At 40.5% G+C, this 18220-nt stretch overlaps 1 protein-coding gene across 2 annotated transcripts; it reads right to left on the bottom strand.

The window, feature by feature from the left end:
• Nucleotides 1-5108: 5108 nt before the first annotated feature.
• suox (sulfite oxidase) lies at nucleotides 5109-14621 on the bottom strand. 2 transcript variants are annotated; one of them, XM_038696242.1, is made up of 5 exons: nucleotides 14506-14621; nucleotides 11498-11568; nucleotides 11239-11404; nucleotides 8675-8947; nucleotides 5109-7409 (listed from the first exon to the last, which is right to left on the bottom strand). In XM_038696242.1, the coding sequence occupies exons 2-5, from the start codon at nucleotides 11554-11556 to the stop codon at nucleotides 6186-6188; spliced, it is 1722 nt and encodes a 573-aa protein (XP_038552170.1). In that variant the 5' UTR covers nucleotides 11557-11568; nucleotides 14506-14621; the 3' UTR covers nucleotides 5109-6185. The 2 variants fall into 2 exon arrangements, with proteins under 2 accessions (XP_038552170.1, XP_038552171.1); XM_038696243.1 differs by lacking the exon at nucleotides 14506-14621 and adding an exon at nucleotides 12160-14404.
• Nucleotides 14622-18220: the final 3599 nt, after the last annotated feature.

The raw sequence follows: 18220 nt of genomic DNA, 5'->3' as shown, positions 1-18220 counted from the left end.
ACGAATATTTACGAATGTTTACTACTCAAACACAAATTGATCTGTTACTGGACCCATCCATGCTGAGAGGTAACAAAAGATGGATCAGATATAGGTTTGGTATGCCATTACATGTTGTGTAAAACAAATGTGATCTGAAGGGTTTTAAGGCATCAATCCATGTTTCAAATGCAAACAAAATTGTCAGCCAACCACCAACATAAAAAACACAGTTTTGTGATGTCACTCCATAAATTGATTGATTTACGTTTACATTTGTTCATTTAGCTGACGCTTTTATCCAAACCAACTTACAATTGCTATATATGTCAGAGGTCCTCTGGAGCAACTAGGAGTTGAATGTCTTGCTCAGGGACACAATGGTGGATGGGTCACAGTGGGGGATTGAACCCAGGTCTCTCACACCAAAGGCATGTGTCTTATAATGATGATTGATGAGTCTTTTACAACATTAGACCACAAAATAATCTAAGACATTAACTGCTGTTTAGAAACACATCAGCAAAACATGCTAATAATCTTAAATGTAATTAGTTCATGAACAAACAAAATGCTTGTATGTGGAATAATAGTGTCAAAGTCAATTTGGTACTGTAGAGTCGCTCTCAGGGAACCAACAGAGAATCATGACCTGACTCTTTTCAGCCTCTTTAAGCTCTTTGTATTATTTATAAATATCATTTTTTAAAACATGTTAGCCATTATAACTTCATATGTGAGGACTGTCTTTGTCAGGTTGTTGTGAAGTTCTACTGCCACCTAATGGCCAAAACCTTATTAATGGAGCTTTAAGTTTGCTATAAATGTAAATATACATTATATGCTTAAAATAGACGGGGCTTTATAAATGTATATTTCTTTCTGAGTTGACATTCTAATGATTCAAAACTTGTTAGGCTTTATACAAGCTACAATATAAAATAATTATAACCGAACAATGATGCTAGTGGGTCCATGCTTTTAATTTGGGTGTTTAAGTATTATATACCCTTTTGTTTTTAAATAATTAATTCAAAGAGGAAAGAAGCAAATGTCTGATGCATTTGGTGTAACTTTGTCAGAAATTTTGTTACTATTTCTGTTTTGGCCTTCTCAGCCAAATTTACTTCCTGCTTGTTTCAGTTCATCCGAGCACAGCAACTATTAATTTGTATTTTTAAATTTAGGTTGGTTTGTTGTTGTTGTGTTGAAGTGTAAAAGTCTACAGAAGGTTGATGTTGTCGTGTGAAAGTCTCGCACTGGGTAGACTTCAAAACTTTATTTTTACAGTGTGTATAGAACTGGTATAAATGCTACGGTAGCATAGGCCGACAAAACAGCTGGTCTCAAGATGTGAGAGCATAGTGGATGGCTGGCATCGTACCTCAGAGACTTTAGCCTGAGACAACACACTAACAATAAAGCTTTGTCTTTGTACGGCAACAGTGTCTGATGGGCTGTAGACAAATCCCTAGCGACAATAGGTGTTATCAGGCCTTAGGATTTATTTACAAATTGGCATTAAGATAAGAATTATTCATACCGGGACTTAAGTAATGCTTTTTCTTGTATATTCCTTTGATCATCGTCACAGAAAGTCTTCTTAACAGCTATGTTCAACCAGTCCACATGCTGCACATTCCTCACTGTATCACAACTTACCACATGGAGAAATTAAACCAAAGCTTTAGTGCACTTGTGTCACATTGGTGGTAAATGCAAACATGTCTCTGTGTTTGCTGACCTACAGAGGAGTAAATCTAAGAGTCAGCTTTGTTTGTCTGCTTCCTAGTTACTGCATATGTCACTCATTAATCATTAATATGGACAATGAAAAGAAAAGGAACAGAAAGAAGGAACGAGATAAATGTGTGAATTCTATGGGCTATTCTGGATAAGGCTGAAACCAGCTGTCTGAATCTAAAACACCACACAGCAGCATTACACTGTATATGTTTGATCCAAGCAAGGGTGAACAGGATCATTTAGACCAAATGTTCTACATGCTCTGGTACCACAAATGTTGTTTGGAAGCCATTTCTTAAGTCTCTGTCACTTATCCTAAGACTGTGAGTAGTGCATGGTTGTACTCCACTGCACACATACTCATAGCAGCGTCAAGTCTCTGAAACCAACAGAATACATTAGTTCTCACAGCCTGGGTCAACTGCAGAGCCATAAAAATGTGTTTCCTTTATCTGTTCCACGCAAATCTGCTTACCGCCGTTTTAGTCATTTATGACTCAGAAACAGATCAGAGTGAATAGTTTATAACAAACATGATTGCCAAACAACGTACCCCGCTGGGTCAGTCGCCTCAGGATACTAATAAACAACGGCATTTATCGTGCATGGAGACTCATGGAATATATCTGCTTTTGTTGTATAAAAAAACTTCTGTTTACTTCTACTTCTTTCAGTCAGAGAAAACAACGTGCAGCAGAACATCTTCATAATGTTCAGGGCAAAATGCGTCACCATGACAACACCATGACTCCCAGTTCACATGTCCATGAAGAAATCACACACATTATGGACTGACTTAAACACAGGAGAATTAAGTGTAGTTTTGGACTAATAACTACTCAAATTATTGCGGATTAGATTATATCTTTAATCAAATTTTCTATTGCATTCTGTTACATCTGCAATCATTGTTTGTGCTGACATGACAAATCATCTTTTACATTAACGTTTCCTCCCTTCTTTCACTTGTTCACCTTCCTGCCAGCTGAAACATCTTTTTTTTCAGGCTGCGGTCTGAGACACTTCATTTCCTGTTTCCTCTATTACCACATTGAGGAATCACTAAGTAAAAGTAGCAGCAGAATATATCTTGAAGCCACCTGGCAAGTTTTACAATTTGAATAAAAGCCAAAATAACAAAATCCAGGAGAGGACCCAAGATTTTGGTGCATTAACTAATCAAATATGGTGAAAAATATTTTAATCTTACATTAAATTATTTGAGATTTTAGAGCTGTACTCAAACACATTACCAGTGTTCATCTGTTCATTTAAAACTAACTTCACCTTTCAAACAAACAAAATGTATCACCAACATTTGAGAGCAATGTCACCTTTTAGGTTACCTAATTTCTACTGTGAGGTTTTGAATATCCGCTGTAAGTGGCTGGGGCTGCAGATATGGTAAAAAAACAAAACAGAATGTCATTATTTTGACAGATATTACAATTTGTGATATGATTCACAATTATTGGGAATGATTAGTGCAATTTCTGGTGAAATTGCAGTGTGAAGGCTGGCTGTTGAAGGCTGAACTGGATTGCTAACCTTAAACTTTGTATCATTTTGAATGATTCAGAGTTTTCAAAAGTAAATTTCTGGGTTACAGCCCCAGAATGCAAGCTCTCATTTCAGCCTGAAACGAGCTGTAGATGCTCTTGTCTCTTTGTGTGTGTGTGTGTTAGTTGGAGTACCAGGTAGTACTAATAGTAATTAGTGCAGTAGTAGTGGTTGTAGTAGAAGATGCAGTACTCTGGATGTAGTACACTTAACTTCATTCAAGAAATAACTTAACGTCTGTCCACCAATCGGAACACAGGACCGTGTGTGTGTGTGTGTGTGTGTGTGTGTGTGTGTGTGTGTGTGTGTGTGTGTGTGTGTGTGTGTGTGTGTGTGTATCTCCCTTTGATCTCTCGCTTATTAACATCACCTGGGCAACCAGCTATCCTATATAGACAGATAGGAAACTCTCTCTGAGACTTTGCCTCAAACAAACCTCCCCAGAGACTAAACTATAGGTCGTATCGACGAAATGACTTGACTGGGAGGGCAGAAGGCTTTTTTTTTTTTTTGGATAAAGTTGAAAAAATTGGTACGTTCTGCTCTGGTCAAGAAAATTTCAGGAGAACTTGCTATGGCAGCCAATCGAGAATTTTCTCTTGAGTATTACTCTTGTCCTTTGGAAGGACACGATAAATAAGATAAATCTATAAATCCGAGGGATTTAAAAAGCCCATGTGAGGAACCACAACAAAATTTACTACGTTTCTGGTGTCAAATTATGCATGAAGAGTTAAAATTGTGGTCAAGCCAACGAATTCTAAGAGAAAAATCTAAGAAGATTTTCTGAGGCTGCTACACTGTAGTGATGATGTCACCCACTCTAACTCACGCAATACACACCCATTATAAACTCAGAAAAGAGCACAAAAAAGCATAAAACTTCGACAGCGACCGTGAACAAACCATAAAATATATCAAAAAGCTGAATGCATCATTAATAGATTAACTTCTTGTGACCAATTTACAGTTTAAATTAAGTCTGTAGCTGAAAGTATGCTTTCAAAGTGGAGTAGGTATGAGGAGGATTTCAACAGTCTCTCCATTCACTTACAATGGGATAATTTTCCTGGAAAACCTTGAATATTTTGAAAAGTATTCAAGGTATCAATGACAAAAGTAATAGCACCCCATTCCTCATTGAGACGGACAACTTGGAGTTTGAACGGAGTTTCTACGTCAAAAACTGTGGGACTAGTTAGCGCACAAAAAAATGTGATGGAAGAATAATAAAGGTTAGTAATAAAATAGGATGCGAATGCTTGCAGCATTCATACCCAACAACGATCAATGACATCTGTTGGGGTCTGTACCAAACATGCTTTCTTATCTGGAGAACAGGACGTGTAGGCCGGGCATCGCTGCCACACTTACTGCCTGCCCTTATAATGCTGTTTTATCACATATCACATGCTACAAGGAATTGAAATTGTGACCCTACAGGCTACGTTGGAGCTCAAAACAGCAGTAGTTAAACAGTAAATGGTTCATACTTGATTTCTCTTTTGAAAATATTTAAGTCAGTCTGCTCCAACAGTAAAAAAAAATACAAAAAAAATATATTGTGTTTTGAATTAATACATTGAAAAGCTGGATGAGATATAGAGATATTAAACTTTTTACAATTAGTAATATTCTTAATAAATGTCCTTATTAAAACCCTTTAAAGAAAAACAATCTGTGATGAAATGAATTTGTCTTTCATCAACTGTAAAAACTTGTGACTGCCAGCCAGGATCTCCAGCTGACCTGAATAAGTCAACATGTTAAATGAGTGGAAAAAACGTAAGAACTGCACATTTCTTTGAATAAGAAAAAATAAATACAGCTGACTATTTTTTATTTCCGCAAACAAAACAAGAGCTAATCAAAGATTTGCTGTACAGCACTGACACTTCACAAGTTTTTAGCAGAAAAACATCAGTGTAAAATTAGAGCTCTTTATTCACCATCTTCAACAATAAGGTTCATTTTCCACAGACAGTGCAATGTAAGTGCTGATCACAGGGCTATTTGGCTTGACAGGAATTCAGCAACTTTGACAGATTCAACTGGCCATATGACTTCAATGAATCAACATTAATATGACTAAAAATCTCAATGAGTCAGACTTCTGCATTGTGCAGTAGTGTTGCGACAGAAACACGGCTAACTCTAGCTACATTTATCTCTATAGTGAGGTGTGGTACGTCATATCAAACAGGTGGGGTCACAGGTCACCTCCGATTTGCAGACTAAAAACAAGAATAGATAATCTAAACCACTGACAGCTGCTCCCAATTATTTTCCTTGAAGTTCCTCAAACGTCTCCTAGAAAAGGTTATTAATCAGCATCGTGTGCATAGCTGCACATAAACAAATGCTCACAATGTTTTAAATGTTTCAACTTGATTCCAGTCTTAGTAAGTTGTTCTCTCTAAAGTGAACAGTCAAAACATTTCATATTATCTAAAATTAAGATTTTCAATGATGATGAATTTAAGGGTAATTGTGTGTACATCTTCAGCATTAAGAATGTCAGTGCTGTCTGCAAAAATAAATTCTTCTTTTCTTCTACAACCACTCAGAATTAACTGAATCTTGTGTTCACTTTGGACCAAAGTGTAAGGGAATCAACACTTGAAAATAGCTGCACATGTTTTGGTATAGTCATTTACAGCCTTTAGATTTGCTTGAGGTATGCAGCGCTGAAATCTTTCAAATCTCACAGGCAACGTGACGGAATAAATACTTTGAGGCTGTGCGTCAAAAAATCCCGTATTGTGTGTATTTGTTGTTTTACTTCAAAATATTGTGCAGCAGTGTTTTTGTTTTTGTGACAGATTTAAAACTGTCCCCTCTGGTGACACCGTTTGAGGCGTAAACCTTTTGGATTTTGAATGTGGATCAAGCCACGGAGTCTATTTCTTGCTCTCATCCTCGTTGATCTTCACCTTCACTCTGTGCCAGGCGTTACTCAGTACGCCCCTCAGGTTCCAGATGGGAGGAATTGTGTCCGGCTGCATGTTGTAACTGTTGTCGACCGCCTTGCAGACTATCTCCAGCTCCTGGGCCTCAGGAGGAAGAGGAGCCGTTATCTCCCACAGCTTCCAAGCCCAGGCCCGTCCCAGTGGGGGCGAGGGTTCTGGCGCTTGTCCCGTCTCGCTGCTCCTCAGCTGGGCCACCTGCCACGTCTTTCCACCATCCAGAGAAACATCTACACGTACCACCTCTCTGCCCCCGCCACTCCAGGCGTAACCCTTCACCGTCAACTCGTTAACACTGCGATCAACCACAGTGCCGTCTGCTGGTGTGGTGATAGCCGACTGAATGGGCAGCTCTTGGATGGCCGGGGCAGACTTGAAGTCCACATTGTCCCAGTCGGTCCCAGGGGAGAAGCCCTTGTAGTCGTTCTGCTGCCAGTGGCTGCTGCTTTCTTCTGCACTCACTATGATCTTCCCTAGCCACTTAACGTTGCGCGCCCCCACTATGCCTGGAACCACAACCCGGACAGGGTACCCGTGGTCGGCAGGGAGATCCTCGCCGTTCATTTCGTAAGCCAGCAGCACATCACCTTCCTCACTAACTGCCTTGTTTAGAGGGATGGAAGCAGCGTAGGCAGTCCCGGTCGCGTCTTTGTCCAGTCCTTCAAAGTGAACATGGGATGCCCACTGGGCCACATCTGGCCTGTAACCCGCTGCCAGCAGCACATCCCTGAGCCTCGCACCGCTCCACGTAGCGTTACTGATCGCAGCGATGCCCCAGTTCAGTCCTTTCACCTGCTTGACCTTATTCATCTCAGAGCGGCGGTTACCGGCACACTGCAGCGTGGCAGTGACCGTGTGTTTGGGGAATCGAGTCTTCAGCTCTTCTAAAGACAGCGACAGCACTCCTCCGTGTAGCCCCGCCACGTGCAGCTCATATGAAGCCGGGTCCACCTGGGGAACTGGCAGGTGGTTTCTTTTGAAGAAGATAGCGGAGGGGGTGATGAAGCTGTCAGAGAGGATTTCAGGAGGTGGCTCAGCATTGAAGGGTTTGAGGCTGTTGATGCGCAGGACCGGGTGACGCTTAGGGTCGGAAGAGTAGGGGTCAGACGTCTGAACGGCCTGCTGCTTCTTCAGGTCTTCTGCACTCAGCTCACCGACCTTGTAGTAACCACATACACAAATGTTTTATTAGACCACACGGTACTAACTAGAGCTGTCACGTATTTTCAGCCAAACTTTTCTGTTCATCTCAAACGGTCTAAAATGACAAATCAAAAGGCAAAGAAAGACAAAGAGCTGTGTTTGTTTACAAGGAAACTCCACAGGAAAAACATCAGCAAAACATTTTTCTCACCGACCACTTGAGGGAGTGCCAGTATTTAGTTTACAAGCTGTCCTTAGTAAACAGCACGCATTAGAGCTTTTCATGTGTATTCAGTGGAATTTATTTAAGGATCAGTATAACGGACATCCACTGCTAAGAAGCTGCAATAGATTCACATTAACCTCCGTTTCTATTTCTGCAAAATACAGCAAACATTTTAATGTCTACAGAGGTGGGTAGTAACGAGTTACATTTACTCCGTTACATGTACTGAAGTAACTTTTTTGAGTAAATTGTACTAGTCAGTAGTTTTAATGAATCATACTTTTAATCTTACTTGAGCAGATTTTTTGAGAAAATCATTACTTTTCCTCGGTTACATTTGGATGCATTCATCATGCTACTTTTATTTATTTTATGCAATCATGATCTGTTAAGAGGTAGGCGGTCAGCTGGTCTAAAGTCTGCTAATGCAGATAAGTGCAGTGAAGCTACAAATACAAATATTGCTAGCAGCTAATATTTACAGATGAAAATGTAGTGCACAGTGCAGCGGGATACGTTGTGAAGTCAGTACATCAGGGAACTGTGCTAACTGTCTTTGAACTGTGCAGATCAAAGTCAAACCAGAAACTGCGTCTGTAAACTGTGATGCGTGTTTTCAACGGACAGACTGGGGAATCACCTTTGTTTCTCCTCCATATAAGTTTGGAGGTTTTGCAAGGGGAAGCGGTACACTGGGTTTGCTGCTTTTTTAAAAATTTCAAATGGAATTTGTATTGAGCTGTTTGGTGAAACTTGAAATGAAAATGCGCTGAAAACACTTTTACAAGGTTCTCCATTGTTAATATTCTACCAATAGTTCACTGAAAAGTTTTTTTCTGCCAGTTCAAGTCACTCGGAACAGAAATGTACCTATTCACAGACATAAAGTGCTTGTAGTCACTAGACATTTTATTTTTTGAGGATAACTTTGCAAGTCTTTTTTTGCAGTTTGGTTTCAACACAAACTTTACAGATAGACACAAAGTGAAGCTCGTCCTGACATTTTTCACTGCCATTTAGTTCAACCATCAACAGAAACCAGCAGCTGGCCCACCTTATACTCTGAGAGGATTTCCAGCACATGTTCCTGTTTGTGAACAGCATACAGCGCCCAAAAGGGTTCAAGGTCTCCACCTGCCGCCAACAAGATTTTATCCCCACCGGGGTGCATGGCCACAAACTCAGTGATGTCATAGACGCCACCTTTGTAAGTGACCCACACGCCATCTTGCAGAGAGCGGTGTCTGGTGACCTCTTCCTGGGTGAAAGTGGGGAGAGCTGAGGTCTTCTCTATGGTCTGCACTCTAATGGTGTTTGCCTGCTCAGCCTGCACCGGAGAGAAGAGAGGAAACATTTGTTCTGTGATCCATCAAAAAGGACAGGGAGGAAAAGGCTTTTATTTACCTTGAAAAAAAAATACATTTTACTTAGTAAAACCATTTGGATCCTTATTATTAGTGTTGTATCTGTACAGTAATAATTTGTCACTATTGGGCCTCTAGTCTTACTGGCTGTAACTGGCTGTGTGTATGTTCTCTTGTTTGCGCGTGCCTTCACCCTGTGGGCTGGTAGTGTTGATCCTGATGTGGGTATATTATAAATATTTTGCCTCCTCTAGGACACACACATAAGTCCTTTAATATTATACTGATACCATTTGAATAAAAAATGAGAAACTCACTGTTGAGCAGCTACAACAGAGCCAATTTTAAAATATGGTATGATAGACTGAAATTAAGTATAAAATGCAATACTGATCAGAGAAATGTTAAATTAGTTAATTAGTTGTTTATTATTCTGAGCGCCGGCCTACTCAATGATAGATCTGCATACTGCTTCCATTTTAATGCAGTCCTGTTATATAACACTTTCCCTGCTGCTTTCAGGCAGGAAAACACACTAAATAATAAAACAATTTTACATTGATTTTTATTTCCCCACCAGACCATTCTGCCAAACCAAACCACTGTGTAAAGGTCATAGACTTAATTGTGCTAACACTACATGTTGGCTCCATAGCCAGATGGCTTTTGTTTGTCATGCTTTACTCATTTACAGCTCTCTCACTCTCTCTCTCTCTCTCTCTCACTCTCTTGCTTCCCACTCTTCTAATCAGCTGACTATGGGCATTCACTCTTTAGTTACACCAAGCAGATTTTGCCACAGTCTCCATCGGACAATATAGTAGTTGCTGTCAAACTTTAAACATGTTCTCCACTCTGCTGCTGCCAGCTGTCATTTTTGTGCAAAATCACTGTGGCTTAATATACAATAAAATATAACTTTATTCACTTTATTTATTCACTTATAAATAAAGATAAAGTCTCTCCTGACTGAACCGCTACAAAGTCTTAAAATAGACATTTTTCAGCATCACTGTGTTACTTATTCACACTAATTTACAGGAGAGCTGCACTGCTGCTTGGAAAGGTTAATGTTTTCTACATGTGCATATGTGATAATTTTCCAGTATTTTCAGTGATGATCCATCTGTCATAACAGACAGGGATTGCACCATACACTCATGTGTTCCTCTCTATGGAAGTCTGACTTAAAAGATGACAATCTATGGCTAGAGGACATGTGAAACCTTTGCTGGCAAAAAAAACAAGCAAGCAAGTACATGAACTATAACAACTGAACCAAATGTGCTATCCACTTTAACATTATTCAGCTGTTTAAAAGAAGTTACCTAGTTACCAAACCTAATACAAACTCCCACAGTTAACAGCAGTGACTAATATTTACATCTGAAGAATAAAGCAACTAAGTTTTGCCATTTAAGTTGTAACATCATCCAACCTGAATCACGATATGACTTGAGGGTATGTTCCCCATGTCTCCACAACCTAACCGAGAGCAACCCATTCAAAATACTCTCCTCCATTAACTTCCATTTGAACGTTAACATGATCTTGAAAATAACTTGAATAGTTTCGCAGCTAAAGGAAAATAGGCAAATGTTGAAATCATTTTCCAGAACGTGTGGGAACCCTGATGAGAAATTCATTTGCCCTTCACTTTTATCTGTAAAGTGAGTCCTGTGACTTTTCTTTCTTTTCTCTGAAGAGGTGAAGCCTTCTGCTCAGCTTAAAATGTGTTTGCATATTGAGTCACATTAAATGTGGGAGTGAAAATTGAGAAAAAATGAGCTGACACTGCAGACCAACAGATGAGACAGGTCACTGCCTTCAAAAGGCCACAAAAGGGTGCGGCTAAAAAGGAATGCTTCAAATTCTCTCCCCCTAAGTGTAAGGTAATAAACTGTTTATACTGGCCAAATTATAAAACTTTTATAACTAAGATTGCAACATACACTGTACATTTACGGGGTGTTTTTCTAGATCAACACAATCCATTGTGAGGAACCGACCTTACAGACAAAGCGTGTGTGGGGCCAGTGAGTTGCCGAGCTGCATCTACATTTAATCTAAATTAATCTATTGATATTTGTTTTAATAATAAGATTTAAAAAATAAAAAGTGTCAAATGCCCATCAAAACTTGTCACAATCAAAGTTGTCTTTGTATTGTTAAAATACATAGTTTATATAATTTAGCCTTGGCACAACAGCTAATTAAACATTGACCGTCTTTACAGATCTCATCTCCTCCTGACCTTGTGGTGGTGGAGGCCATAAGCCAGCACAGCTCCTGTACCAGCCAGCAGTCCTGCCAGGGCATGTCTCCAGCTGGGGCCGTGGGTTCGCTGGTGTGATCTCTGGTCCTCACTGCTGCTCCAGAGACGAGCTGCACACGATGCCACGCCGGGTGCCACTTGATGCCTATGAAATTTAAAAGATATATATCTAAATGTAACTAAATAGGCAAAAGGTATAATACCTGTTATAAATGGGCATTTTGCTTCAGCACTGTACCTTTGAGTGTTGAGAGGGCCAAATCGAGTCAGGCTGTGGCAGCGTCTGAGAAGCAACATTGCACTGATGTTCTAATAGAGAAAAGATTTATGTCACAGTAAAAAAACACAAAGCATCGTGCAAAGACAGCTTGGATTTCTATTAACAAGTCTCTGAAGTTCCTTTATTTTGAAACATAACACAAAAAACACAGTGAAGTTCAAATGATTTATTTTTTCTTTCACCAAGCAGACTGAATGAACATGTTCCTGTATTACCCACAGTGGAAAGTTAAAGGTTAGTACACCAGCAGTGTGTTACATGCTCAAAACACATGCAGCCGTTGATTTCTAATTAAGCTCTCATGCTCTGGCCTCAGGATATGCCACTGCTCTGTTTCCCGGCACTGTCATGCTGCAACTTTTCAGAAAATCGCCATCTTATTTCATTCTCTCCACAGAGTGGCACATGCCAGCTACTGTACCTTGACTACATGGTCTGACTGTAGGACATGTTCGCTGTGCGTCCGGTTTATCTAGAGCAGCAGTTTCCAAAAATGTTTTGCTTGTATAATGAAACCATGTCTAAATATCTTAATAGAAAAAATAAGTGCTATAGCGATAATTATCATTATTGTTTTATTCCCCAGCCTTAGCAACAACCCTACTCCCCGTGAGGCTCACCTGCTGCTGCTGCTGCTGGAATTGCGGGTGAAAAAATCCAAAATGTGAGTTGTGTTTTTTGGGGCGACTTTATAAAACAAACTGCTGACGAATTAAGTCAACAGAGCAGAGAGATAAAGGGAGAGAGAAACAAAAAGAGGCGAGGTGTGGCAAGCTGGTGTGTGTGCAGTAAGAGGTGTAGGTGTGCGCAGTTCACTACTATTGTCACTGTGTGGGAAACGCTGTGCTATGTTTTACTGCAGTATAATGTCAGTTGGATTTTATGTGCATTTTAAAACAGCGCTCTCCAGTAGCCTGACTTTTTTATTTTGATATTTGTTTTAGAGGGAGGAATGGCAGTATTGGAGAAAATGTACAAATTATTTAACAGTTAGTGCTTTATTATGAGCATACAATTGAATGGACACCAGGAAGAATAGCCAATGCTTATGCTGGTGCTAACGGGGATCCTAATAAAGAAAGTAAGAAGAAAAGCATTTCCATTAAAGAAAAGTTTGTGTATTATGTCAAATTCAAGTTCTTAGAAAGATAGAAAATCAAAATCGGCACGTCAGACTTTTAAAAACTTGGAATCGGCCAAGAAAATTGCAATCTGTGCATCTCTAGTATTCCTGGAACGTTTTTCCTCTTTCTTATAGTCAATCATCTTGAGGCCCTTCCAACTGACCTTTTGACTCCATGCGTGTCCCAGACAAACCCAGCCTTCACAGCACAAAAAACATTTACCAGCATTTGGCTGGTGGTTAATGTTTTTCCTATCCATATCACATTACATAACTGTTGAAGAATTCAGCAGCTTCATATCCTTATGTCACATTGCCACGTGTTTAAAATGAGCACTGAATCAGAATGTACAGTCGGTCTGACAAGAGGAATGTGCAAACTGTACTACAAGTTAAGATAAGCTTGCAAAGACATGTAACTGCCCTGCTGAATACAGGTTTTGTCAGAGAGTGTCTACGTCTAACAAACAGTGTTTTTTCATTATAGATCAATGAACCTGCTCTCTCTTTACTGCCATCATGTGTTCCTGTTAAGATGACCAACTGAATCTTTAAACTGTCCGCCTCCTACTGAACCGACCAACCGGCTCAGGGGGAGTGAACGGCTGAGCTTCATGTCCCTCTTCTCTAACCACAGAAATGTTACAGCTACAGTAAACAGTTTGTCCAGCGTACGTTTAAGAATCTAACTGAAAAATATAATTTAGCAGGACTTAATCTTCTTCTGTTGACCATACCTTGACGTTTTGACAATAGGGAATAAAGTTGTGAGTCAGTAATGACTCCAGCCTGAATAAATGAGAGGACGAAATGTCTCCAACCTTTAGAAAACATCTTTGGGTAGGGCTGCTTTATAAAGAAAGATCTGTGACTGACTGGAAGGATAACGTATAAATATATCACTGTTACCTGGAGACCAAAAAGACCAAAATATAATTTCTGTGTTGCAAAAAAGAAATAAAGTGTTGCAAATTGCATGGTATTAAATAATTAATTGCAGGTTGCACCTAAAATGACAGATAGCATGTGGAGGAGCGCTGCTTTATCAATCAATTGCACCGGTCTTATCACTGACAGCCATGAAGATTAGTCCCGGTTATCAACCAGCTTTCACTGAGGCAGCGTGCCTGGCAGCAGCCAGGGCAGTGCTACTTAACCTCCGAGGATGAAATGGGAAGCTCTGACTGGTTTTCTATAGTCTCTCTGCAAACATGACTCAAGACTATGCAGGAATCATTCACCCGTGAAAGTTAGGGAGGGGTCAACATAGTTGAGAAAGGTTTTTAAACATACAACAATATGATACAAACAAACATAAACAATACCAGCTAGAGTGACTAGAGTAACCCCAATGTCCCAACTGAATTTAATCATAATACACCTGTAGGTCAGTCAGAGACTATATGAGGGCCACAAGATCCCACATTTAAAAAAAGACATTTCAGTTACATGAATTAATAGATATAACGACATTGAGGCTGAAGATTACTTTCACAACATCTGCAAATTATTTGCTGTCCTACAAGTCCTCTCTTCCAGTTAGCAGTGAGCCGCAGGAGTGGTAGCCTTGTAGGATCTGTGTCTCCATTAAGACACTGACAAATCACCAAAAGTCACTTTGTGGTTTGCTGTGCCTTAAGAAGTTATGTAACGTTACGCAGCAACATTAAATCTGACACTGTAGCGCCTTCTCATCCTCCTCCTCCTCATGGCTAACTTAGCTAACACTCAAGTAGCAAGCCTGCCACCTTTGCGACCTTACCGGCTCATTCACATCATGTTCATGAACAGTAGAATCGTTCGCGTCAGTTGTTCAGTTGTTAAACGAAACTATACTACTCACCTCTGCTGGGTCCGTCGCCGGCGTGATGCTCTCCTCGATGAACCGAAACAACTAAAACGTTGCACGGATCTGAAAACGTCACACAGACCGAGGTGCGTTCAAGACACCTAGTACTTCTGTATTTCTACCTCGTTATGGGGCAACCGACCAAAGTCTCTCTGCAGCCCACCACCCGTCCATAATAATTAGGTTCAATCAGACTGGAAACAACCATTTGGATGAGTTGTGCTTCAGTGGGTTTTTTTCAAGAAGAATAACTGAATTTATTGATGAACACTGACTACCAACAAATAAAACAACAAAGGCACTCTTTATAAAGGATTTCTAGTGATCAATGCTATTAAATCTTTTACTGACGCTTTATAGACCCGTTGATAAGCCGTTGACTTTTGGGTCCTCTAATTGGGACAACTTGACCACTTTACTTTCAGGAAAATGGCTGCGAACAAAATCAATTTATTAGCAATTAAAGAATATGCAGTTATTAATGTATTATCTACATTTTAACTGCATTGTTACCAAATACAAAGGATAAACACTGGCCAGAGGGATTTTTTTCACAGCATGCCTATAACCCCAAAATTTGTTGTTATTAATGACTCATGATTAATGAGGAATTACTAAGGAATTACTTGATGACCTGCTGTTAGCTACAACCCTCAGACCCTTAATAAATGCAGACTTATTAGAAAGTGGTACAAGTGTCCATATTTAAGGGGCCTCGGGAGCCCTTAAATTCCCACGTGTCAGTTGTCATGTGGTAATTTTATTTTGTTTGTTTGAGAGTATGCACCAATTAAAAGATGTACTACCATAGGTCTCCGTTTTGTACTTAAACTCTCTGAGCAAACCCTGAATGCACCTGAATTTACATGGTAAACAAGCAGAGGGGAAGAGCACTGGAGGTCTGCAGATAAGGGAATATTTAGGGCCTGAGCACTAAACGTGTGAAGTCCCTATTGAAACTGAAGGAATTATATTTCTTTCTTTCTCAAAAGTAACCTAAATTTTGGGGGCCTAAACATACTCGAAAACTCACCAAACTTTGCACATAATTCAGACGAGGCGAAAAACTTTGTATTTTATGGGTTTCGCGCATGGCCGTGGCAAAATGGCTCACTAGCGCCACCCACAGAGCAGCCCCCAGACTAAGTTTCACCGACTTATATGAAATTTCTGTGGTATGTACAAAAAGCCTCTTGGAGCCGTTGTCTAAACCCAAAAGGAATTCGGCCATTTTGGATTTAATGGTCGTTTTTGGTGATTTACACACTTTGTACTAACGAACTCCTCAAAGGGATTTAGTCCGATCAACTTCAAATTTTTGCTAAACGCTAAATTACCAGTCAACCAGTTTGCCCGTGGTGTGCTGTCAAAAATCAATGATTAGCCCTGAAACAGGAAGTTGTTATAACTTCAGTATACATGCTGACATCTGGACCAAATTTGATATGTATATTAAGAGTCACGCCCTGAACACAGCCACATGCCAATATTCACTCAATGTCATAGCGCCACCTGCTGGCAACAGGCAATGACACGTTTTACACTGTAGTACTACTCCTAGCAGGTTGGACATATCAACTTCAAAACTGTCCCAGAAAACCCTTAACACATTGATGAGGCCATGATGTAAAACTTGTGAGTTTTCGGTTAACGGCGTGGCGGTCGCAAGGCGGTGAATCCCACGCTTTGCCATGACGTTAATTGTAACTTGACTGTACAAGCTCGAATCTGTACCAAATTTTACATGTTTAATAAGAGTCCCGCCCTGAACACATGTACATGCAGACATTCACCCACAATCATAGCGCCACCTGCTGGCAACAGGATATGACCTTTGACGAAGCAGCGCCCATGGCTCGTTTCATCTGTATGACATTTCTGTGGCAATTGTATCATGTCCATATGTACAAAAAAGCCTCTTGGAGCATGCCCTAAACTCAACAGGAAGTCGGCCATTTTGAATTTTATGGTCATTTTTGGATGATTTACAGGCTCCGTACTTTAACAAACTCCTCCTACAGAATTACTCTGACCGACTTCAGATTGTCACTGTCTACTCTAAACCCGTTGACGATTAAAAGTTGTACAAACAGTGAGTTTTTGTGGAACAGCGTCCCCATGGCGTGACGCCCAAAATCGAGGATTAACACCTTTGTGCAGCCTATGAAGCACGTGGCAACACCGGCAGAGCTCCAGAATCTGGAATGTAGCAGCCTCACACTTCGACGCGCTACACGTGCGAGGGCCCGCCTAACGCTGCTTGCAGCTTTAATGTTATGTATAAAATACAGAGGCTGTTGAGTTTTAAAAAGTTACAACAAACTTAATTCCAGTGTTTTTCTTCAAATGTAAAACTGCAGGATTTTAGGCCAGGCAATTGCATTAGAATGTTGATTAAACCATTGTTTGTATCCTCTTTGTAATGTGAAGAAAACTGACACCTCTTTGTCTATGAAGATTCTCAGTCATCCAGGTCATAGTTATCCAACGAGGGTTAAAATGAAGGGCAACTGGACTTGGTTGAAGATACTGGAAGACGTTTCGTCCCTTATCCAAAGGACTTCTTCAACAACAAACATAACATCAGGTGAAGATACCAACGATGGTCGTTCAGTCTTGGCCACAGGTAGTCTCAACGACTGTAACGACTGTCGTCACAACACCAAGGAACACTAACGAACCAGCGGTATCGATGACCCGGGATAACGACCCAACTGAGGTTAAATAGCTGAGTTTCCCTGCCAGTCAGTCAGAACTGAAGAAGTCCTTTGGATGAGGGACGAAACGTCTTCCAGTATCTTCAACCAAGTCCAGTTGCCCTTCATTTTAACCCTCGTTGGATAACTATGACCTGGATGACTGAGAATCTTCATAGACATCTTGCTAATCATTTTGGGATGAACACCCTCAGATTGGTACGGGAGTATGAAAGGACAGCCAGGAAAATTGCAGACTACAGGAACCACCTACGATTCAACCTGAGATGCCGACAACACAAACTTATTCCCAACAGCCTACACTTAGGCTCCACGGTAAAAGGACACAGAGCCGGAATAATCCTGGAGAAAGCACAACACCAGCTACTGAACGAGAGAGTGAGACAGATACACTTCACAATTGAAGCCCTGAACAAAGAAATGGACAACATACACCCCAAACTAGAAACATACCTGCCCAGTACAGCACTGGGAAAGGTCATGGACTTCATCACGAAAGCACAGCTATCTCAGCACAACAAGAGCAAAGAAAGACAGACCCGGAAATTCCAAAACCTACAGTCCAGAGCGAGCTGCACTAACAGAACAGGAGAATTGTCTTGGAGGAGAAAGGACAATAACCCCACAACACTTGAAACAGACAACAGATGGGTGAAAAACTTGTCAGATGGGGAACTCACCCAACCAGAGAAAGACGTTCTGGCCAAAGGATTAAACTTTGCCATTACACCACAGCAGCTACCAATAGTAGACCTCATCACAGCCACAGAATCAGCCATTAGGAAAAACAAATTAACAGAAACAGAAGCGGAACAGCTCAGACTAAAGGTATCTGCAGCCCTTTCTAATGCGAAGGCCCCCCCTTCCAACCTCACCATCCAAGAAAGGAAGGCTGTGACATCTCTGAGCAAGGATCAAAACATCACTATCCTACCTGCGGACAAAGGAAGATGCACGGTAGTACTTAACACAGCGGATTACCAGAACAAAGT

Source organism: Micropterus salmoides, unplaced genomic scaffold (genome assembly GCF_014851395.1).
Source record: "Micropterus salmoides isolate LMB-PRFRI ecotype aquatic unplaced genomic scaffold, ASM1485139v1 Ms_hic_scaffold_4, whole genome shotgun sequence".
Classification (NCBI taxonomy): Eukaryota; Metazoa; Chordata; class Actinopteri; order Centrarchiformes; family Centrarchidae; genus Micropterus; species Micropterus salmoides.
Note: the sequence above shows the minus strand (reverse complement) of the source record. Positions and strands in the feature narration are given on the sequence as shown.